This window comes from Glycine soja, chromosome 3, assembly GCF_004193775.1.
Source record: "Glycine soja cultivar W05 chromosome 3, ASM419377v2, whole genome shotgun sequence".
NCBI classification, from domain to species: Eukaryota; Viridiplantae; Streptophyta; class Magnoliopsida; order Fabales; family Fabaceae; genus Glycine; species Glycine soja.
Genome location: NC_041004.1, coordinates 47,483,710 through 47,506,779, shown reverse-complemented (window position 1 = coordinate 47,506,779; position 23,070 = coordinate 47,483,710). Strand labels below are relative to the sequence as shown.

The 23,070-nt window shown below is 30.9% G+C and overlaps 2 protein-coding genes and 1 long non-coding RNA gene across 10 annotated transcripts; 1 reads left to right on the top strand and 2 right to left on the bottom strand.

The window, feature by feature from the left end:
* Positions 1-1,963: 1,963 nt before the first annotated feature.
* LOC114407851 (chlorophyll a-b binding protein, chloroplastic-like) lies at positions 1,964-3,307 on the top strand. Its single transcript, XM_028371124.1, has 4 exons — positions 1,964-2,112; positions 2,194-2,408; positions 2,489-3,003; positions 3,084-3,307. Exons 1-4 carry the CDS (start codon positions 2,057-2,059, stop codon positions 3,099-3,101), a joined length of 804 nt encoding a protein of 267 aa, XP_028226925.1. The 5' UTR covers positions 1,964-2,056; the 3' UTR covers positions 3,102-3,307.
* A 2,605-nt stretch (positions 3,308-5,912) lies between these two features.
* LOC114407850 lies at positions 5,913-13,650 on the bottom strand. Its single transcript, XR_003665686.1, has 3 exons — positions 13,333-13,650; positions 11,480-11,593; positions 5,913-6,496 (listed from the first exon to the last, which is right to left on the bottom strand). It is a non-coding gene; the product is annotated as an uncharacterized LOC114407850 (long non-coding RNA).
* Positions 13,651-14,141: 491 nt separating this feature from the next.
* On the bottom strand, positions 14,142-16,809 carry LOC114407848 (B3 domain-containing transcription factor NGA1-like). Of its 8 annotated transcripts, none has more exons than XM_028371118.1 (4): positions 16,698-16,809; positions 16,295-16,481; positions 15,931-16,077; positions 14,155-15,720 (listed from the first exon to the last, which is right to left on the bottom strand). In XM_028371118.1, the coding sequence occupies exons 3-4, from the start codon at positions 16,028-16,030 to the stop codon at positions 14,558-14,560; spliced, it is 1,263 nt and encodes a 420-aa protein (XP_028226919.1). In that variant the 5' UTR covers positions 16,031-16,077; positions 16,295-16,481; positions 16,698-16,809; the 3' UTR covers positions 14,155-14,557. The 8 variants fall into 8 exon arrangements, with proteins under 8 accessions (XP_028226924.1, XP_028226919.1, XP_028226920.1 ...); XM_028371119.1 differs by lacking the exon at positions 16,698-16,809 and adding an exon at positions 16,590-16,676 and having other exon boundaries at positions 16,295-16,411; XM_028371120.1 differs by lacking the exon at positions 16,698-16,809 and adding an exon at positions 16,590-16,676 and having other exon boundaries at positions 15,931-16,061; positions 16,295-16,411.
* Positions 16,810-23,070: the final 6,261 nt, after the last annotated feature.

Here is a 23,070-nt window from a genome sequence, read left to right as displayed (position 1 = left end):
TTTTTTTATATTATGTCATTTTTTAAAAATAATATTAAATATTTTTTTTTTGTTTTGGAAATTTAAATATGTAAATAATATTATTTAATTATTACTTATTATTTTATATTTTAATAAAATATTTTATTCTTTTGTAATATTTATCGTAGAGAATAGAGATAATTGAATTTTTGTTTTTTCTAGATAAAACATTTTAGTATTGTTTATTTTTCTTTTAAAAAGTTTTCTTTTTATAATATGCTATTATTATTATTATTACTTTTAAAGTTATAAATAGTTGTAGTTTATAATCCAATAATTTTATTAATATTTATCAATGAGTCAAACTTTACAAACACTATATATAAGGTTGACAACTTAAATTTTGTAACACATCAAGAAATATTTTATCTTTTTATCAAAATTTTGTACCATTATGAGGTTTCAATGTGTTTTCCATTCTAATGGACAAATACACACCTACGTGCTATGTAAATCCTAGGAAAGCAAATTAGATATCAAGTTGCACTAAAAATTTGTCATAATTTACTTTTAAAGTTGTAGTCTTTGTTACAAGAAGTATTTTTCTTCTTCAATTTTTCAACTTTTTGAAAGTAAAATATTCTTCAATGGTTGTGGGTTATTATTGTCCTAAAAGATAATTTAGTGTCAAATTGAGTAGATTTTTGGAATATGATTAATAAATTTTTTCATAAGAAAAATATAAATAACATAATATAAAAAAATTATAAATTTAATTCATTAAATTTTTTGGTGAAATATAAAATTGTTCATTGTCATTTGTAATTTAGGAACTTGAAAAATATGTTTAATATCTTCTATGTAAATATATTCTTTGTTATATGTTTTTAAATCATTTAAAATATATATATAAATATTTTGTATGAATTTTAATGCTTATATATTTTATTGATTTTGGCCCATAATTGAATCTCGAGTTCGCCCCTGTTGATAGTGTGATAAAACGTTTGCTTTATGCAATTTAGCGTTTATTGCCAAGCTTGACACTGGTTGAATCAGAAGAGAAACATACTTTCCTTTTTGCACCAATGTTTGACGATGTTATAGTTGTTCAAAATGAACAGAGATAAAGGGACAGTAAATTGGTTTAAAGAAAAAAATGTTATTTAATTGTTTTTCTTGTTAATGATTTGTTAAGAGAACTAATAAAAACAATTAAATAGTGAATGTTATATTATACTGATAAAAAAAATAGTGAATGTTATATTATTATTGCTTGTATCATAAGGAATTATTTTCCTTATTAAAAATAAGTATAAATGTAAAGTAAAATCATATACTGTGTAAGAATAAAAAGATTGAATATGATATAAGTGAAGATAAGATCCACAAGTTATAACATTAAAATTTTAGATTAAAATATGATGTCAAGTTCATTTGTTTATTGGTATAAGTCTGTCGCGTTTATTTCTTTATTCTTATTTTAAAAAAAATCAATGCAGTATTCAAATATAAAATCAATAATTTTTTGTATAAAAATAAATATATTATAATAATCAAAACATTTTATAATTTATTTTAAAAAATATTATTAAGAATCTTACTCTTAAACAAATAATTTTATTGTGAACAAAAGATTATTTTTAATTACAATTAAAAAATTTCTGAAATATCTCACTTAAGATTATGTTTGATTTAGAAGATAAAAATAAAATATAAAAGGTATAAGTCTAAAAAAATATAATTTTTTTTCTAATATTATTTCATCTTTAAAATCAAAGTCATGTGAATTAAATGATTTTATTTATTTAAATGTAATTTTGATCTTAAATTGATAATTTGTATCCAGCTAAGATGAATAGTCCCACAAAATGTTTCTGATTGGTGCGCAGGGAAAATAGCAAATAAGAATATCCATTTCCAGGTAAACCTATCCAATTAGATTCCCACAAGCCACATGGCAACTCAACATCACACTCCTATCCTTTAAGATAAGACCCTGCTTTGCATTAATCATCATACATCAAACATATACACAAAAGAGCACTGACCAAACCATTTTATTTTATTTTTGAATCAAGGGTGAGGGCCTTCCATGGCTTCCGCTTGTGCTTCCTCTGCAATTACAGCTGTTGCCATCTCTACGCCGAGGCAAGTTAATTAGTTTGTCCACTTTCCCATTTGATTTATTTGCAAATATCTCTATTTTATTTATTACATGCATGTGTACAGTTCCGGGCAGAAGAATGGATCAGGAGGTTGTTTTCTTAGTGGAAGGAAATTGAGGGTGAAAAAGGAGAGAGCAGCAATTGGAGGACGATCGATGGGCACTACAGTGTGCGCAGTTGCTGAGCCTGACAGACCTCTATGGTTCCCAGGCAGCACCCCTCCTCCATGGCTTGATGGCACTCTACCTGGAGACTTCGGCTTTGACCCTCTTGGTCTTGGTAAGTCTAGTATGTCTGAGAATGAATTGAAGTTACGTTGATGGAGAAATTAAAGTGGAATTTGATTGATTGATTGATAGGATCTGACCCGGAGAGTCTGAGATGGAATGTTCAGGCAGAGCTAGTGCACTGCAGATGGGCAATGTTGGGTGCTGCTGGCATTTTCATTCCAGAATTCCTAACAAAGATTGGTGTCTTGAACACTCCTTCATGGTACTCAGCTGGAGAGCTGGAATACTTCACGGACACTACTACCCTCTTCATAGTTGAGCTCTTTTTCATTGGCTGGGCCGAGGGTAGAAGATGGGCTGACATAATCAAGCCAGGCTGTGTCAACACTGACCCCATCTTTCCCAACAACAAGCTCACCGGAACCGATGTGGGTTACCCTGGTGGCCTTTGGTTTGACCCCCTTGGTTGGGGAACCGGTTCTCCTCAGAAGATCAAGGACTTGAGAACTAAGGAGATCAAGAATGGCAGACTGGCCATGCTTGCTGTCATGGGTGCATGGTTCCAGCACATCTACACTGCCACCGGTCCTATTGACAACCTCTTTGCCCACCTTGCAGATCCTGGCCATGCTACCATTTTTGCTGTAAGTTTATTCATCACTACAACATCCTATACTAACCATTCTGCGTTTTTATTTTCTTACTCACTTTTTCTTTATTACAGGCTTTCACCCCTAAGTGAAAAGGCTAAGATCAACAATCAGATTACCAGCTGTTTGGGATGAGAGGAGTGTTTATATATGTCTGTAGAAATTAAGCTTGTAATATGGCTACTTCTATGTCATATATGCACATAATATCATAATCCAACGTGCCGACACCTATTTAAGTTTTAGATGCCATGAATGTAAGTTCAGGTAATAATCCCATTTGTGCATAAGATCATAACCCACCTTGAGTATATTAATTTCATCATTCACGGCAAAATTAATCTGAGAAAAAAAAAAAGAAGGACATTTTCTTTATTATTTAAACCTTTCTTTTTAGTTCATTAAAGGCTATTAATTAGAATTTAACCCTCTAACGTTCACGACCGACCTACTAAATATTCAATTGCTAATATTGTAGTTGGTAAATGTCACGAGTCACGATGATGGAAATCGCATCGGAATTAGCAATAATAAAAAAAGTTTAAGCAGTTGCCACTGTTTTTTCAATTTCTCAAAAAGTAAAACATTCCTTATTTCAAAAACTACATACTACAGTACAGTACAAACATTACTGTTTGGAATAGTCTCTTTTGTCATTAGGCTAAATGAAATGATAATTTTATACTTTTTAAAAAATTCATCAAACTCGTTCAACTTTTCTGATAAATAAGTTTAAATTCTGTCACAACTCATTCTTAGACTGTGGTCGGTGCATAGATTAAAATCCCCTTGGTCTGAAAATAACTAAATGGGTTACGAAAGATTCAGCATAGTCTCCCTTAAAATTAGAATAATCCATAAATCGTTTCACATGTAAAGATCAAGTTGGCTCGTGAATTTCAAGTTTACAAGGCTATGTTCAAAACAATTTGGGCTGTCAATCCAGCAAAAATGGTGTCATTCACATGGAAAGCATTTCTAGACCGAATTCCAACTAAAATGAACCTTTTTCTGATAACTTAGAGAATGAATTTGTAGATCATATGTTGTTCTCTTGTAATTTTGCATATGAAATTTGATTGAGTTGTTACTCCTGACTGGGTTTCTCAATGGTCCTACCAAAAAATCATTTCATGTTACATTCTGGTATCGAAAGGGGAAGAAGAAAAAAAAAAGGTTTAGAACATTTATTTGGTTCGGGGATCAGGGCAATTTGGCTAAGTAGGAATTAAATATGTTCTTCTTTTTTTATGAACGAGTCACAAATTCAATTAGGTACGTGTTTTATGATAGGTAATGGAATGCTATTGCTACCCTTTCTGATTAGTGTTAAATATGGGACAAGAAACTACGCTAGTTTTATTCTCTGAAAAAGGAAAAAATACAAAGTTGGATGCACAAGGCCTCCGGCCGGTTGACTGAGAAAGACAACGTACAGGAATATAAGTTTGCTTAGAGTCCTGGTTTTATGTTGTATAATCGTGTTCGTGTCATTTGAAATCTAATATAACTATATGTTCAACCCTTATGATCGAGGAGAATCTTTGAAGTCAAATAATATCATTTTTGAGTGTTTGTGTGGCTGACTTGTTGGAGTATAAGTGTAAAGTGAAATGTTATATCTTATATCGAGTACAACAAGTTAAAAGTTGAACACGATATGACTGAGAAGAAAACCCATAAATATAGACCTTAAGGTTTTAGGTTAAAGTGTGGTATGATGTTTTCTACTTTAGTTCCAAGTATAAAGACTAAAAAAAATTTAAGTTTAAGAAACTCTCTCATTACCTCACTTGTAAAGTCCCACGTTAGATAAACTATTATCTCCTATTCACTCACTTTGCTAAATAAAAAGAAGGCTATCAAACACCATAACCATCCAAAAAGATAGATCTAATAAACAAATGGGCTTAATGAAAAACTTTGGGCCTGTACTTAGTATAAAATTTCTCATAAAGCTTATTTGGTTTTTTTATTTTGTCAAATTTCTCATTTTGATTTATAAATTTTTTATAGAAAACTTGTGATTTTGGTTCAATTCCTAATTCTGTCTGAATTTTTTTATAAATTTATTTAATTAAAGTATATGAATATATTAAATATTTTATTAAAATTATCATTTTTTTTAAAATAAAGACTAGAGAGACTAGATGTCTATTTTTTTTTATGGATGAACTAAAATGGATTGAGAAAAGAATATCAAAATTTTATTTAAGTGATTATTTTTCTCTTTTTTATTAGACTTATTATTATCTGTGTTAATTATTTTATATTTTATTATTATATTATTACCACATTCTAATAATAACAACAAAATGACTTAATTTAAGTGCGACGTATTATTAATTATTATTACCCCATGAGACACAGGGAGAGGGCCCAACTAGTGACAATATTATATGCTGGATCTGGAGGTTCAGAAATAACATGTTATTCGATGAAAGAAAAAATAAAATTAATATTATCAATTTTTAAGATGGCATAACTTAGATGTCATGCTCCTAGAGGTTTCTATGTGTTTATAAGTTCATCATTTACCCAGAAAAACAAAAATCTCTTATTGGGATATGCATGTTGAACACATCTTCATAACTAAGGAACTTCTCTTCTTTTTTCTTTTTTTACCGTAAAATGCTTATCAAAAGGTTGATACAAGCATGATGTCAAAGGAATGTGAAAACTTCTCTCTTAACTATCTAAAAGTATCATCTTTCTATATTAATGACCACATGACCATTAATTATTTTTCTTTAAATTTTTTACGTTTCAAATATAATATAATATTCTTTATTTTATATTTATTATTTCTCACAAAAGAATTTTCAAAGATTTCACTTGTGATATTTAATATTATTTTTCATAAGTATTAAGCAATAAATATTATTAAACATCATATTTGTAGGAGTAAAATTACTTATATAAATAGTGTAGTTGTCATTCAAGTTGAAGCGCCCCAAAAACAGGACAATTTATAACTCACGTGGACACTGGAAATATGAGACCACCACGTTCCACGTACGTCCCAAAGTTACGACATAGATGGGTACCACTAGAGAAGCTTCGTACAGATTAGATTCTGTTGTTCCTTTCAAATTCGGTGCAATAAAACCAAAACAGACAAAAGAAGAGGAAAATACAACAAGACATGTGGACGGTGTTGGAGATAGATAGCCAAATGATCTTCATGTAACTTGAAACTAGTTTGGGTTTGGAATCAAATATACAAAAGGGTTACGACTCTCTCTCTGTCAGTGATCACTTACTATTACGGGGCCACCACCACCTTCACAACATATATCATGCATGGACATGGTCCTCAACCGCATTTATTGTGCATGCACCTCTTCCGTTATCTTATCATTCATTTTTAATATACATAGAAAACCAGCGAAACCTACAGAGAAGATCTGCCATTTTTGGGGATTACTTCTGCCTTGACTCTCCCATTCTTCAACCTGAGATGGTCCATCCTACATGCTTTTGTTTCCTATAAATATGTATTATAAATTTAAAGTAAGTTCTTCTAAAAAAGCCGAGTCTCTAAAGTCTTTTTCTGTCTAGAATATCGCATGCAGATCAATCTTATCCTCTTAATTTGTTTAATTTGATAATGACCAAATAAATATCATTAGCGATATCCGCACCGTAATAGGTCTTCTTATTTAATGTATAAATACATTAAATGATGAATCCATGCTTTTTTTCTGAGAAAAGAAACTAATATAATTCATAATACAGCTGCAACGCTCAACGCTAAAATTTTACTTTTTCTAAACTTGTAATATATCCCCTAAAACCCTCAGCCCTGATGAGTTCATATTATTGGTCTCATTAATAATATTAGGTCTTTAATATCGTAAAAGAGGGAGATTTCAACCTTTATCTGCGTGGCGTTTTTTTCTGAAAAGGTTATCCCATTTTAAGATTACAAGAGCATGTCAAATCTAAAACTTCTGTTTTGACGCAGTTTGATTTTATAGGATGAGTCAGTATAATTTTGTTAATTTGGATGTTAAGAATAGAAGTCTAAAGCTTCTATCAAATTTTTCATCATCTTAGTCAGCAATCGCTTTAGCTAATAAAGTTCATTTAAGAAATGCAATAATTTAAGGGGGGAAATGAAATGTTCCTTTCCAATGTGAAACTTTCACGAACATAAAAAAAAGAAAAGAGTTTTAGCAGGTGCTGACCATTAATATTAGCACGAACAGCTCGATCATATGGGCAAATCCTCCAATAGTACTTTCTCATTCAATTTGTTTTCATATAATAATAATTAAAGTAGTGTTATGGTGACAAAACTAAATATATAAAGGTTTATGTATTATATATGGTGAAATGGATGTGGTCCATATACATGTATATATATTGCGGTTTACTAAAATTATATATACAATGATTTGGATTGATCACTGATGGACACTGCATGCGTCCAATGATCCAATTTCCGGTTAATTAATGGAAGGCTCACATGAGAAGTAAAGGCGGAAGAACTGCCTTTACGGTACAATCAGCTGCTTTATGTTCATCGTAAATAAAAATAATAATGCAACCCCCGTCCTCCTCTTAATTAGCCCTAACGCCTACTTTTTATAGGGTGGGGGACCCTTCATCCAAAGCAATTCTAGATCTAGGACTACTAGCTGATCTTACCCATATATCCATTAGGCTAATTATATAATTAAACAAAGTTTTTACATTATTATATTTTTTTGGATAGTTATATAGTGTTATATTATTATTAATTTTTTTATAATTTTGTTACAAATAGTATTTGGTCTTTCGGCATTTTAATTGATTCGGTTAATAATTCTTCTTAAATAGGTACGAGAATTATTATATATATATGCATATATATATTCCTTAAGAAAGTTTTTATGTAAGAAAAAAAAAAGTTATAGATATTTAAGAGGGGAGGAAAAATGGCATGTGAGGACAACGAATCTCTCATCCAATTAGAGGCCTTCTAATCTTAAAAATTAAGAAAAGTATCAAATGAATTATGGGTTTCCAGTCGGTAAGAGAACGTTTTAGAAAGGAAGAATGTCACCTAGATACCTACTCTAGCTCATTAAAATATGTTATATATGTAATCCCTCAGATATAATTATGTGAATAACTACAAAAGAATTAACTTTATCTCTTCATTCATATCCAACACTTTTTTCCCAAAGAAAAACAATAATTAGAACTGCGGCACACAAATGTTTGATTATTTTTTTTTAAAACAAAAGGAAAATCAGACAACAAAATTATATGTTTAGTATTCTGGAGCGCCATGGGTCTGGTTCTTCCCATAAATGCTTACCTAAGTATTGATCACTCACAATTTTATTGTAAATACCGCAAGACTATATATATAAGGCAAGGATGAAAACTATTTGCATATGGGGGTAAGGATTCACCATATATTATAAGATATCAAGACACACCCCCCGGGGGGTCTTCGAGCAGATAACGATGTATATAATGGGAGGTGACAAGTAGCTCTAAGAAGATGAAAGAATTAATAGTGAATAGATATTCGGTGAAATTGATAGCTAGTTCAACTTTCATTTCTTGCCAAGTGTTTCATAGAGATTAGAGAACATGAAAATATTAAACTTGAGTCTGGAGAATTGAAAATTGATTTCTATCCGCCACATGAAAAAAGATAGGGCGAAATACTACCATATATAGCCGATCTTTTCACTCAAAGTATTAATTTATAATTAAAACAAAAGGGTATAAACAAGGAACTTTTGTTTTTATTTTACATATATTCACGATAATATGTCATATCCGAAAATTCATGATGATATATTAACTTTTGTACCCCATTTTACCAATAAATTATGGTTAAAAAATATAAACAAATATTTGAATTTAATTGAATGGTTAACAAAGGATAAAAAGGATCCTAGGAAAAGAAAAAGAAAAGGATTAAAAGGATGAATTAGAATAAAGTTTAAATTACTTATTTGATCTCTAATTTTGATGATTCTTATCTTTTTAGTCTTTATAATTTAAAAGTAATTTTTTAATCCTTATAATTTATATTCTAAAAGATTAAAAAAAATATTTTTAAATTACAAAACTAGAATTAAAATATAAATTATAAAAATTAAAAAAATTATTTTTGAATTAAAATAAAAAAAAATAAAAAATATGAAACTATAAGTAACAAATGAGTATCCTTCATATCCTCCGGTAACCATTCAGTTAACATAGGTTACTTAGAGGCGTGAACATTGAACCTAAGTAACCTATTCAGTCAAAAGTCAAAAACAAACTGTAGAAATAGACAGAAATAATATTGCTTCAAGAAATAGACAGAAATAATATAAAAGGTATCGGAAAACTTCAATACCGAAGATTTTCAGCATAAATTGCACAAAGTATCCGTTTTCGTTACTTTTTTATTTGTTTCTCGGGCATGTTTTCTGGCAATTTCGCTGTTTGTCCAGCCATTCGTTTTTTTTTTTTTTGTTTTATGGAATTTGAGAAAATATATAAACGTAATAAAATAGTCTCTGCTGCTGTTTTGGTTTGAAATGGTTTTTCATTGATAAGACAAATTAAATTGAAGGGGGTTAAATTAATGGATTTAATTTTAATACTAATTATGAAATTAAAATATGAAATAAGGTAGTATTCCTGCATAATTAACTATTACTGTAACTATTACGGTTGCGAGAGAGACAATTACTGTTATATGTATATATATCTTTGCAAAACCAATGAACTCATTAATTTCCATATATTCTTTTTTTAGAAGAATTTCCATATATTCTAAAAAAGAGAAAAATAGAAAAAAGAAAACAATTTGACCTATCCTCTCTCTCTCTCTCTCTCAATATATATATATAATTCCTGTAAATTAAAAAAATATATCTTTAGTCTCTCATAAATATATTATTTATTTTTTTATTCCTCCTTTATAGAATGTGTTTGGTTCTTTTTCACAAAAAAAAAAACAAAAATAGTGATTAGATGAAGAAATTTATTTTTTAGTGATTGAAGTAAATATTGTCTTATTAAAAACATATTTAAATTGTGATCCATCAATTCAATATTAAACATTAGGCATCAGTCTCTATAATATAGATAATCAAAAGTCAGTTTTCAAAAAAGTTAATAATAGCGACGAAAATATTTAATGAAGTTAACTAAAATAAATATACTCTTGCTATATAAATATATATGTTCAAATGGAATATTTCACAAAATTAATGAAGTTTTATTTACTTGTTTTTTTTCCAATAATAACAATGAAGTTTCAATCTAAAACTCCATGTTATAATTTTGTTTTCTTCCTTCAAATACATTCAAATGCAAATATTAACCAAACAAATTATATTACTAATAAAATTTACGTTGTCATAATTATCATACTGACATATATGGGGGGTAGGGGTTACTAGTCTAGTATTAGTAGTTTTTGAAAGGCACCAGTACTACCATTATACAGCCTAACTAATTAATTAGTTATATATGTTCCAAGGATTAGGATCCTTGCAGTTTCAAAATGAACTGCATGATGTGCAATTCTAAATCTCACCATTAAAATTTATTTAATTAAATTTTAAAAGATAAAATTACTATTTAATATATATATATATATATATATATATATATATATATATATATATATATATATATATATATATATATATATATATATATATATATTGGATTAGCTAGTGAAACGTTTTCATGGATAAGATCTTTTATTAAACCAACTATTTTTGGATCACTGCTTTTAATAAATTAACTATATTAGGACATCTGAAGTTCACATGGAAGCACAACCAACACATAATATATACATGACATTTCGAGCATGACAAGTATTCATAAAAATTGATTACAAGCAATCAGCTATGTATCTCTAAATCAACATATTCAGATAATGAATTCAAACTCCTGGGAGTAACATCATGGTTTTGTTTCTTTCTTTTTATTTACACTCAAACGAAGTTCTTAGTACTATTTCTCAAAATCATATTTACTATTCTTCGATATTATGCATGTTATAGAGGAGTTTTTGTATAATTTTAATTTATATATGATTCGTATGCAATAGGTAATTGAGTTAATACCTATAACTGGTTAAGGGAAAATAAATGCATTATGGTGAGGCTTGCACATATACTTTTCTAACCTGTCACAAAGAAAAGGTTCTGGAATGCTTCATTGAAAAATAATACATGCTAATTACATCAAAATTACTTATTTAACAGATATAATTATATGCATTTTCTGAAGATATATTATAGAGTAGTGATATATATATATATATATATATATATATATATATATGCGAGGCAATATATCCATTTTGCTCCTGGATTTTAGACTAAACATATATTTGAGTGCAAAATTATATATTGATGATTAATGCAAGCAACATATATTCATAACTTAAATGCTAGTGACGGAAACCTCTCCCTGAAGAATAAGCGCATGTATAGATATTGAAAAATCATACCTGCTTGGCTAAATATTCCTAAATCGCACTGATGAAATGACGAGGAACAGATCTTTAATTTATCATCGGTTAAGAAGGTGTGGTTGGGTGTTGCTTTTATTTTTCCGCTAGCTTCTGCATAAATGACCCACAGCTATCAAACATTAATAGGAAAGTAGATGAATGAATTAACATAAGGGTACCACAGTATACATCACAAGCATTGCTTCCATTCATGCACGGAATTTCAGTACGAAAGAATGGCAACCTTTATCATTGTTAACCAGCAATTTTAATATATAAAATTAATTCTATATGCATGCAAAATCCCACTATTTTATAATCAATATTAATGCAAAGTGGAAGCATAATACTTGGGATTAATCCCACTAATCAAATTTATCTCTTTAATATGTCAATGAGTCTAATTATATATATGCTCTAAATCATGTTTGACGAAATTTTTTATAGTTTATAATTGTGCCATGCCAATCCTGAAAATACTGTTATCATATTCATTCATGTTTTCACAAGTTTATAGTTAACTATCTCTTAAAGTTAACAATCAACTTAGTTATATTTCCAAAACCAGTTTTGCTAATCATTATCCTAATAATAATGGTTAATAAATTAAAGTTAAAGTTTTTTAATTGGAAATTAATATGAAGGTAACTATTAGATTTAGGTCTACCAACAATGTCAAACATAATTGGTATAGGATTGGTTAGTTTTATGACTTTAGACTAAGAAATATCTTATTTTTAGAAGGAATTTTTTTTAACTCTTTTAACTATCATTTTAAAGTCAATAGTTAACAAAACCATTTGAAAATAGGCTACATAACTGCCTAGGTGAAACTAAAACTTTCCCCTAGAGAGTCTTCAATGGTTTTATATATAACAGACAACCATGTTACTAGACATTAGCGTGTAAGTTTTCATGCATGTAAGGATACGGAATCATATAAATATTGTGGTACTAAAATCATTTCAAAATATATAGAACATACTCAAATAAGCAATCTTCATAGTGACTCTTTATGACTTAAATTTGATTCAGTTTGTGTCATTCTTCTTGAATGTCATTTTGTTTTCCTTAATATGATTATTTAAGATCATACATGACCTAACTAGGATAATCGGCGAGTGTGTAAAACAAGCAAAGGGGGAGGGAATTAGATAACTTCATATATGATGATATTTTTTTATGTTTATTGTCTGTTGGAGTTAAAACACATTAAATTCGATTATTCTAAAAAAAGTATAATTTTTAGTCTCTTTCGTACTTTATTTTCCAGCAGTTTCGATGAGTTCATCATGGATATTGACACTACCAAAGGATCTGAGATACTCTTACAATTTGGACAGAAAAGCACCACGTTCAAGTGTGTGTAGCAAAAGAAAAGTCCTACTCCTTACAGTCTCCTATATTGCTTTTGCTTTCAATTATCACACTGTGAGAACCTAACATTCCGTTTAATCTCTCCTTTTTATGCTATGAACAGTCCATTTATAATAAATGCGAGATTAATATTCAAACCTAGATAGAGACTTTAACTAATTTCCAAAAATCTCTTACACTAAATTTAAAAAAGAAAAACATGAATGAATGAAGCATATACACATATATACACACCTATACGATGAAATGCATATGCACGTGCATCCTATGAATCTCAAAGCATAATGCATCATATGGCCATTAAAACTAGCCAGACTCAACAGTGTCTAACCAGATTTCTGAGTCAAAATAAAATTTCAAATAATACACCATATATCTCAAGAAATAACGTTCCACACGAAAAATAAAACTAGAATGTTTTATTATTATTATTATCACATTTTCACTATAAATTAAAACACATAAATGAAAACCTGATATATGATCAACTCTCCAAATTAAGTTCCTTGTTTCCACACTTGTCCGAAAGTGTCAACAGACATTCTATGGTGTAGGTAATTAAATTACAAAATTGTATTTAAGTAACCAGTGACTTATCTACTTAGACGACATTTATGTGCTGAAGACTAGTCAATTAAACATTTAAATTAAAAAAGAATCAAAATCCAGAGAGTAATATAACCGAAGTCTCTTGAACAAATATATTGTATCTCTACAATTATGATAGGCATCAGAGATCAGAAACAAGTCATTGAATCCCGCTGCAAGTAATAATTAATGCGAAAAATTAGTTTGGAAAGACTTGAGATACTTACTCTTTTAACCCTTGGGAGAAGGCTAGGGGAAGAAAATCCCCACATAAGCACATCTATTTATCCAAAACCACGTTCGTGAGCAGTGCTGATGCGGACGAGAAAGTTCAAAGGGCCGGAAAGGATCATTAAATATAATATCAATACCGTAGTAAATAATAATAACAAAAAAGTAATGGGGAAATAATATATATTAATGGATGGAGCTTCAAGAAGAATAGAAAATATTCACCATTTAATTTACAGCTGTACAACTTTCTGCTCCTTATCTGCAAAGCGAAAATGCGAACTAAGAGCAGCAGTGTTGCGAACGGCATCAACCCAACAAGGCTAACAGAAACATTAGAGGATAGAAGAAAGCAACAAGCTTTTCTGTGTATCATTAAATGCAGTGAACGGAAAGAGAGAGAGTACAGTTAACAGTATGTATATACCAATGCAATATAAAAAGGGGACAGGAACCATATATATATATATATAATATTTATGATAAATTATAAATATAATATATATGTATTGTATTATACACAATTGAAAGGTCTAAGGGAGATAGCATTCTGTCTCTTGGTCATGAAACGATTTTTCATTTCCTTCAACACTCGAATCCCCAGCTAATTAATTAACGCTTCGTGCAGTTCAAAAGGTACCAAGAAGTTCAAATGCTAATTACTTATACGTACTAATTACTGATAAAAAGAAGAAGGAGGAGGAGAAGAAGAAAAACAAAGTTTGGGAGCTGATTCCCTTGTAGCCAGACGGCCAGTTGTTGAGAGAAAGAGTAAGTAAAAATGCTGCAAAGGAGAGGGTAGCTAGCCCAACTAACTTTGAAACTAAATCTTCAATTCTCCATTCATTATTGGTGGCGTTGAATATTTTATTTGATGGATCAGTGGCGATGATACTGCAAAGAGGGATCCAAATCAAACAGCAGCGAAGTCCCAGTACTGGCCCCTTTGTGATCCCCAAACCTTGCTGCTGCTGCTGCTGACGACGAAAGTGGATCTTCAAGTGGCACTGGCACTGGCACCCTCAAGCGCTGATGATGAAGAGAAGAAGAAGAAGCAGCTGTCGTCACGTGTGCTGCCGAACCCGAGGACAATTCTTTGGAATCTTCTGCCGAAGAAGCGCATTCCATGTTCACCCCAAATAGCCTTAGTCGTTTTCCACTACAATTAGTACCACCACTCGTGATGCCCCCATTCCCATGGCGATTGTTGTTGTGATGAGCAACGTTAACCGGCACAGAATCAATGATCATGGGGACAATGTTGCTCCCTCTCCCTTGCAAGTTTTGATCACCACCACCCATTGACATAGAGGACCTTAGGTAATAGAGTGAACCAGATCCCGAATTCTGGTAACCATAGTTGTTGTGATGAGTGGTAGTGGCAGCACCAAGCTGCTGGTACTGGTGTTGCTGAAAAGTGAAGAGGTTGTTGTAATTGAGATGGTGGTGAAAGTGATGATCGTGGTGGTAGCGAGGTGGCATGGTGGGAGGGAGAGAGTACAATCTGATAGAGGGAAGAAACAAAGGATCGTGATGATGAGGTGGATGAGCATGAGCATGATCGGGCCTTCTCTTCCAATCTATATACAACCGATGTCTATACAAATCCCCAAGGCCACGCTGGAAGGAGACAATGTCACCGGCATCCAGCTTCTTCTCCTTAACAAAGCGGCTCCACCCTTTTGTCATCACATAGCTCTGGCTGCTGTTCCAATAGGAATACCTGAATCGCCACACCTTCCCATTCCTGTCCTCGAAATTCAGGAGCAGACCCTTCTCGTTGGTTGAGGAGTCAAGGGGGAAGTACTTCTCCGCGTGCTGCTTCGGTATCACCAGCCTGTTCAGCTTCCCTACGTCGCTCGGTGTCGCCACTTTCTCAAACATGTGTTCTTTCTCCACTACTTGGTGAGCATGATGAACCACTCCTCCTCCTCCTTGTTGCAAATTCCCTTCCTCTTCCTCTTCCTTGCTGCTCCCTAGTGACAAGTCCATCAAGTCTAGCTTCTTTCCAAAATTGGATGCTGTATCTTGTTGGTGTAACCCTAATTAATGCCAGTGGGTGAATTGTTAATGGCATCTAGCAACAGATTCATGATGGGGAATTAATACTTATCACAAGAAAAATTGAAGAAGAAGAAGATGGTGATGATGAGATAATTAATTAAAGAAGGGCGTAGTGGTATGGTATATATAATTAATTTGTCGTGGATGGAGAAGACATTAAAAGGGATAAGGTAATAGAGCTAGCTTACTGCTGCTTTCTGATTCCCTTGTGATGGCTGCAGCTTCCTCTTCCTCCTCTTCCTCCCTGCTATCAGAATAATTACCTTTAACTTGTTGCATCAACTCCATGGACTTAATTATGGCTGACCTACCTTGAATTCTGTTAATAATAACCTCTGGATCTCAGCAAAAACAATGGGAAAGAAATAAAGAATAAAATAAAAATGAAGAAATTATTAGAATAAAGCGATCGAGGAGAGGAAGAGGGCAGGGAAAGTAAATATAAATAATAAAATCAAATATGAAAACAAATGGGCGGGTGTGAATTAATTAGATTACAAGGTCAAATAAATAAAATGAACGTATAGCTCTAGCATGAGGAAGATATTTTACCAGACCAGATTGCTGAGGCTAGCTCTAAAGAAAAACAAAAACAGGCTCGCTCTTAGTACAAAAAAATTAAAACAGTCGGTGCCTTCTTATTTGACCGCAAGCCTCCAACTCCAAACCCTAAAAGACAAGCCATATTGGAATGAATATGGGGGATTCAAAAAGGGGTCATGTTATTGTTACTGTTGACCTACAAACCATAACATGTGGAGTGAGATCGAGGGAGAGAGAGAAAGAAAGAAAGAAAGACGGGAAGAGAGGAAGAAGTCGTGCGGATTTTAGCTATAAGTATAGTTACCTCACACGAAGGTTCTTTACAACTAGGAAAAGAAGCAAAAATATTTCTTGCAACCCAGTTTTATTCTTGGGAGAGAGAGAGGGGGGGGGGGGGGATTACTACACTTACGTGGGGGCCATGAATAATGTGCCTATTGTGGCCATGTGAGCAACTTGTCGTTTTCATCATATTTGGTATAATCTGTACAGTACATATGCTTCCCGGTTGAGACCAAAAGGCCAGTTGTTCCGGAAGCAATGAGCTTAACTTAACTGTGTTAAATTTGCCCTTGCACCCTCATTTTATTGCCAAAGCAGAAAAATATATGGGGCAATGATATTGGTTAATTAATTTTTATATGGGTAAGGGCTTAACTAAGGCTAGCTAGTTATAGCAGAGAAATGCCAATATGGGGGAGAGTGTACACTTATTTATTTTTTTGACTTTTAGTGCCATTGATTGAGTGTGTTGTGGATGGTCCCCGGCCGTAAGGTAAGAAAAAGAAAAGCAAATGGCTAAACTAAGAGAAAATGAAAAACAGACCACCCTGCCCTGCAGGCGCTCTCCTGCCACTGCCTTCTCTCTATATAATATAACCTCAGCTGCCCTTACCTTCCCTTCAATTCACTTCTTTTTTCTCCTAAACAATCAGTATCTTTTAATTCTCACCCAATTATTTACTATAAACAAATGAGAGGTAATAGGTAAGAATTAGCTATCTTTTCCATGCCAACAACTTCTTCAGCACCTTAGTTCCCTTCATCTAAGTCAAGACTAAATGGCCACATTATGACCTTTTTGCCCTAGCTTTTAAGGTTATTCCAGTCTCTACTCACCATTGTACACGCGCGCGTTTCATATTTTTTTATTATGATATGAATTTTGTATTTAATAAATAAATATTTAAATTACATCATTTAAATTTAAAAGTTATAATCAACATACCCTGCATAAATGAATATTTTATTCATATATTATAAGTTCAATGATTGACTAATGTAATCATAGTCGGTTTTTTTTTTTAATTTTATATATGCCTTTGAATTATTATTTTTTAACTATTCTTGGCTCCCCACATTCTTTGAGATTAATCAATACCTTCAAACATGAAGAAATATGGGTTAGGCCCAACCCTTTGGCCTAAAAATTAGGGCTCTCAAAATTGTGGCTTAAAAAAATCAGACAAATTTGGCCTAATTAACTTGATAGGCTATGCTCAACTCAAGAATTATAAGTTCAAATACAACAACACCTATATATTTTGGTTTGATATGTTTTTTTTATATTTATTTAAATTTTAAAAATACGGTCAATTTGACCTAACCCAACGAGTTACCAACTCATAGTAGACAAATATAAAATGCAATACATAAGAAATTCAAGTAAGGTCGTGATGGATCACACAATATATTTTGACACCTCTATATAAAATAAGCATTAAGTGTTAATATCTATATATAAAAAATAACATCTCTAAAGATTTTATATAAATGTAAAAAAAATTTACCTCGATCATATTTTAGAAATTCTTATGAAAATTGATTAAATTTAGAAAACTAAATAAATTAAAAAAACACTGTATTATTTTAATTCTTTTCCATTAGGTTAGGGAAGGGGAAAAGGATTGAAGAGGGGAAAGGAAGAGAAAGGTGATATTTTGCTATATATAGCGGGATCGAACTTGTGCTTTTTTTAGGATAACTTGTGCTTGAAAGCTTATATCCATGGCTAATTAATTAAAGTGGAGTATATGATACAAGCCAGATATTTAATGTAGAATTTTAAAACATTCACCCAGAAACAGACACACACTTATGTCAGATCGATATTACACGGCCAAATTTTTTCTCTTTGATTGAGTAGATCGCGTTTAAAATTATTAATTCAGAAAAAAAAACAAGTATATCTTCATCACATTTAAGCATGGTCATCTTATTGGAAGATATACTTACACACGTACACATCGAATTATGGTCTGTAGCTATCGATCAAGACTTTGAATAGCTTAATTTCAATTATTGTTTAAAATTCCAAATGAAATTTTTTCTGTTAATTGATTAACCCTCTTTGTGCACATCAATTTATGTGTATAATAGTGTATTTAATCATGCAAAATATACTTTAATTTCCAGGCTAAATGTAGAGTCTATGCTCATGTGAAATGGTGGTCATTGATAGAAATAGGTTGAAACAACAATAAGAGGTAGTTTATTGGCGTCCTTAATAGGAGTAATTTCAATTCCTTTGTCTATCATGATCGATATGAACTGAGTGGAGTAATTTCGAACGTCGTCAGGCAGATAGAAGTTAGCCAAAGACATTATTGAGACAATTAATAGCCAGTTGCCTTCTTACATATGTAGAAACACGACCAGGTGGAAAAACATGTAACATAACCAAGAAAAATTAAGAAGTCATAAATACATTATTTGTGAGAGAGAGAGAGAGTAGTAAGCTACGGACATCCATTTGGGACTTGTTTGTTTACGCTTTGAAATGATTATATATGTATAACATGCACTGATCGAGAAAGTAACTGGAAACTCTGGGAATATATAATTAACTAATTACTACGTTAGCGCACTTCAATTTCTTTGTTTTCATTGTGCAGATCAGAGAACAGCTAGTGAAACATCCGAAAACCACAAACCCGGTTTGGATGTTTCTACTTTTCATCCTTATGCTTCTCGAAAACAGAAAAATTAGTATTATCCATGATCCTTTGATGGTTGCTTACATATAGTTATCCACCGTACAACTAATGGATATATTACATGATATCGATCTATCTAGCTCTACACATGATGATAGCTGGCTATATATGTTTATGACCAGCCATGCCAGTAATATCAAGTGGTCCAGTACTGTGCCGGTATTGTATTTCTTTGGTTGGATGGAGCCTCCAATCACCATAAATTACATATTTGCATCTATGATATAGACAAGCGAAAATATTAACATTGTCATACTCAAGTTTTAGAGATAGAATAGAACCAGAGAAAAGAGGACCAAAAAAATTGCCTTCGCCTTGGCAAGATGAATGGTGTCTAGTCACATTCCAACTACAATTCTATGCACTGGCAGGTGTGGCAGCTCACATATATAAGTGTGTGAATCCCTTTGTTGTCTCTTTTGGAACTCTCATGCTAATATTTTCAAATTAATGAAATACACTGTCATTTCTAAAGCTTCTGCTAGCTACACATAAATTAATAAAAATAAGTACTAATAACATCGTGAAATCACGTGAAAACTTGTCAATTAATCAATTAAAATTCCTGTTATCTAAAAAAAAACAACTAAAAATCCTCCTTTTATTTTTTCATTTTTATCCCTCTCATTTTATTCTTTTCAAAAGAGCTCCACTAACGAATGTCTTAAGGTCATCTCTAACATAAAAGCAATTGTGAAGCAAATACCACACCTAATGCCACACAAGAACAACGGTTCTGCACATAACAACTCTTCCTTTTCTGGTTTCACCAATTTTTAATTTATGTCGTGTGAGATGAATAGGAGATAAATAATAAAATATGAAAGTATGGAGTAGTTTATAAGATACATTGAAGAGACTTTTATAGAGTAGGAATAAAAGGTTAATATACTTAAAATAGTGAAAATGATGTGACATTAAAAAAAAGTGTTGAAAATTATATAATATAACTTTTAGTAACTCGTGAGAGTTGTTTAAAAACGATGAATTAATATAAACATGTATCTTTCATCTTCTTTTTTTTTTTTTACTTTATTTCTATTTTTTTATTTTTTCTTCTCTTTTCATTTCATTTTATTTACCACATTTGAATTGCCACTTTTTATTTCTCAATTTTTTTTCTTCCACCCCGTACATCCCACTTTAGAGTTTACATTTATCATTGTTCTTTGATTAAGTTGCCTCGAATGTATTGATTAAGAAATTAAAAATAAAAAAAATTATTAGTAATTACAATATAATCTTAATCAATTTTTTAAGTAATATAAAATTAATTATTTTTACTAAAGGGAGTAAAATGTATTGATAATATTAAATATTAATATTACACGCACTTTTATGAAAAGATAAGAAAAAAATGATCTGATTTCCTTAAAACATCAAATTAGTTGGCATTCTTCTTCTCGAAATAACATTGGAATCCCGTCTTTAATTTCCACAAATGGGATATTTGTTTTGAGAACAGAACTAGAATTAATGCAATAGAAAGAGCTAGCAACGTGAAAGACTGGTCTCATTTCTTTCTTTCCTCCTTTCATTAAATAAGGCGTGCAATGGAAAGCGGTTGAAGCCCTAATTCACTAGTCTGAATCTATTCAATTCGAAAGAGAAAGTAACAATTCGAAGGAAATATATTTCATACCAAAAATAATGAGCTAAAAGTGACTTAATCTGTTCAGTGCTTGATGTCATTAGTAATAGGTCACAATGCTTCTTTTGTATGATAATTAATTATAGCAACCTTGAATAATTTTTCCTTTCCCTTTTGTTCCCGTCTGTTAGTTTCTGGTATGAGACTGCAAACAGTTAGTAAAAACACATACCGAGAATTTCCGAGGAAATGTCACACCCCACATGCATTTGCATGCCTAGCTAGCTGCTACCTTAGCTAGATTCCGGTTAAGAGATAGATAGAGCAATTAGAATTTAGGAGCAAGCTGATGCCGCCGCCCTCACGCTTCTCTTTTTTAGTTACCAACACAATTCATTTTTAAGCCTTTAGCCCCACAACCACAACACATGTAAGAAAAATAAACATGTAAATATTGTGTCTATCACGTTTACTTATTTTATTTGTGTTACTGTTTGTAAGAAAAAAAAATTACCGCTTCAATTTAAAAAAGCAATTATCAAACTAATTAAAGAAAATAAAATTACTTTCACAAGAGACGAGATGGTGTAACATTAATAAGGATGACAATAAATTAGCAGTAGGTGGCAATTGTTGTCTTTTAAAAAATGTATATAGCTTTCTTTAATTCTCTGTATTTCTTGCAATTTGGACCACATCTTTTTTATTTTTTTATCATGATATTATTACAAAGTAATCTTCATCGAATGTGGTGATTAACTTTCATCCGAAACTTCAAGCACCATAATGTGAATATTTTCTTCTAATATGATTTCTTTCATATTCAAAGGTGAATCAGAATTTAAATCATTAATCATTTGCTTAAGGAATATAAGTACTACCTCTTGTATCAATGGTTCTTAGTCCACATTCTTCTTTATTGTTCTATCTATCATAATTATGAAAAATGGGAAAGGCATTACTAATTTAGGATATAGAGAGGTGGAACTGGAAAGAAAAAATGAGATGATAAGTGATGTCCAACCAAACTTATGGATCATTCTATTGGGGGAAAATTAGGTAATTGATTTGAGAAATATTTTATAGAAAATTAGATTTAAAAAATGAACTGACTGGATGTAACTTAATTAGTTTCTATGAAGTAAAAATAATGGCCCAAACCAAGTTAATTTGAAAGAAAGAAAAAACTTAGAAGAGGACAAGCATTTTTTTCAAAAAAAATGTCATGTGAGTTTGTGAGATTATTTTATTCAAGTTAGAATATCCCTATATATACTCTATTTATCCATAATTTTTTTCTCACAAAAAAAAGAATGTAAAATCATTAAAAGTCAAGTTTAATAATCAAAAGTTTAAATTAACATCAAAGAATTGTGTGATATACTATCTATGTATGATTAAAAAATAATAATAAAAGGCTAATAATTATTTATATATTCGTACATGAATCTTTGTTTATCTCATAAATTAGTTTTAGTTGAATTAAGAAATTATTTTTTATTAAAAAAAATCTGTTCAAAACGTTTTCTATTATCAGTTTTGGATCATTTTACCAATTTTTTAAATTGCTTAGACGGGTAACTCAACCGATTCATCTACTTTCAGACATATTAATCTAATTCAATTTTTTTATCAATGATAGTTGGTAGTTTCCTCACAATAAAATATTTTAATTTTATATAAATTGACTTCGTATATATGTATAGTCTCCCCTCTCAGGGTTTACTATGATTTTGGCTCTATATGCCAAATTTCAATACCATCCCTGTCACTTTTGTGTCCACGTTTATTCCAATTTCTGAAAATAATGTGTTCCGAATCATATGCAAATCATATTTGCAGCTAGGTCTATTCAAAAGAATTAAAGTAGACATCCGTTAATTAATCAGAAAAAGAAGTAGACATCTGTTAGTATTATTACAGCTATTTTTTTTTTTTTTGACAGAAGTATTATTACAGCTATTAGCGCATGTGGTATTTGTTAGGATATAATTAATCATATAATAAAACATAATTTCTTTATTAAGAAACACTATTCTAAAAGCTTTCACTTTATAATTATAACTTAGTCTTTTATATCAAAATAATTCAGAAACCGTGGAATCACTCTAAATTTCTATATTTTCTTTGGTCCTTAAATTTATACATTTTTAATTTATAGATTTCCATTTTGGGGTGAGGTGAAGGACTGGACCAGT

Excerpts from the sequence above, each read along its gene's own strand:
- LOC114407851 (XM_028371124.1), top strand. The coding sequence starts at position 2,057 with ATGGCTTCCGCTTGTGCTTCCTCTGCAATTACAGCTGTTGCCATCTCT. Across the intron at positions 2,113-2,193 it reads GTTGCCATCTCTACGCCGAG|TTCCGGGCAGAAGAATGGAT; the intron begins GCAAGTTAATTA and ends GCATGTGTACAG. Across the intron at positions 2,409-2,488 it reads CTTTGACCCTCTTGGTCTTG|GATCTGACCCGGAGAGTCTG; the intron begins GTAAGTCTAGTA and ends ATTGATTGATAG.
- LOC114407848 (XM_028371118.1), bottom strand. The coding sequence starts at position 16,030 with ATGGAGTTGATGCAACAAGTTAAAGGTAATTATTCTGATAGCAGGGAG. Across the intron at positions 15,721-15,930 it reads AAGGGAATCAGAAAGCAGCA|GGTTACACCAACAAGATACA; the intron begins GTAAGCTAGCTC and ends GGCATTAATTAG.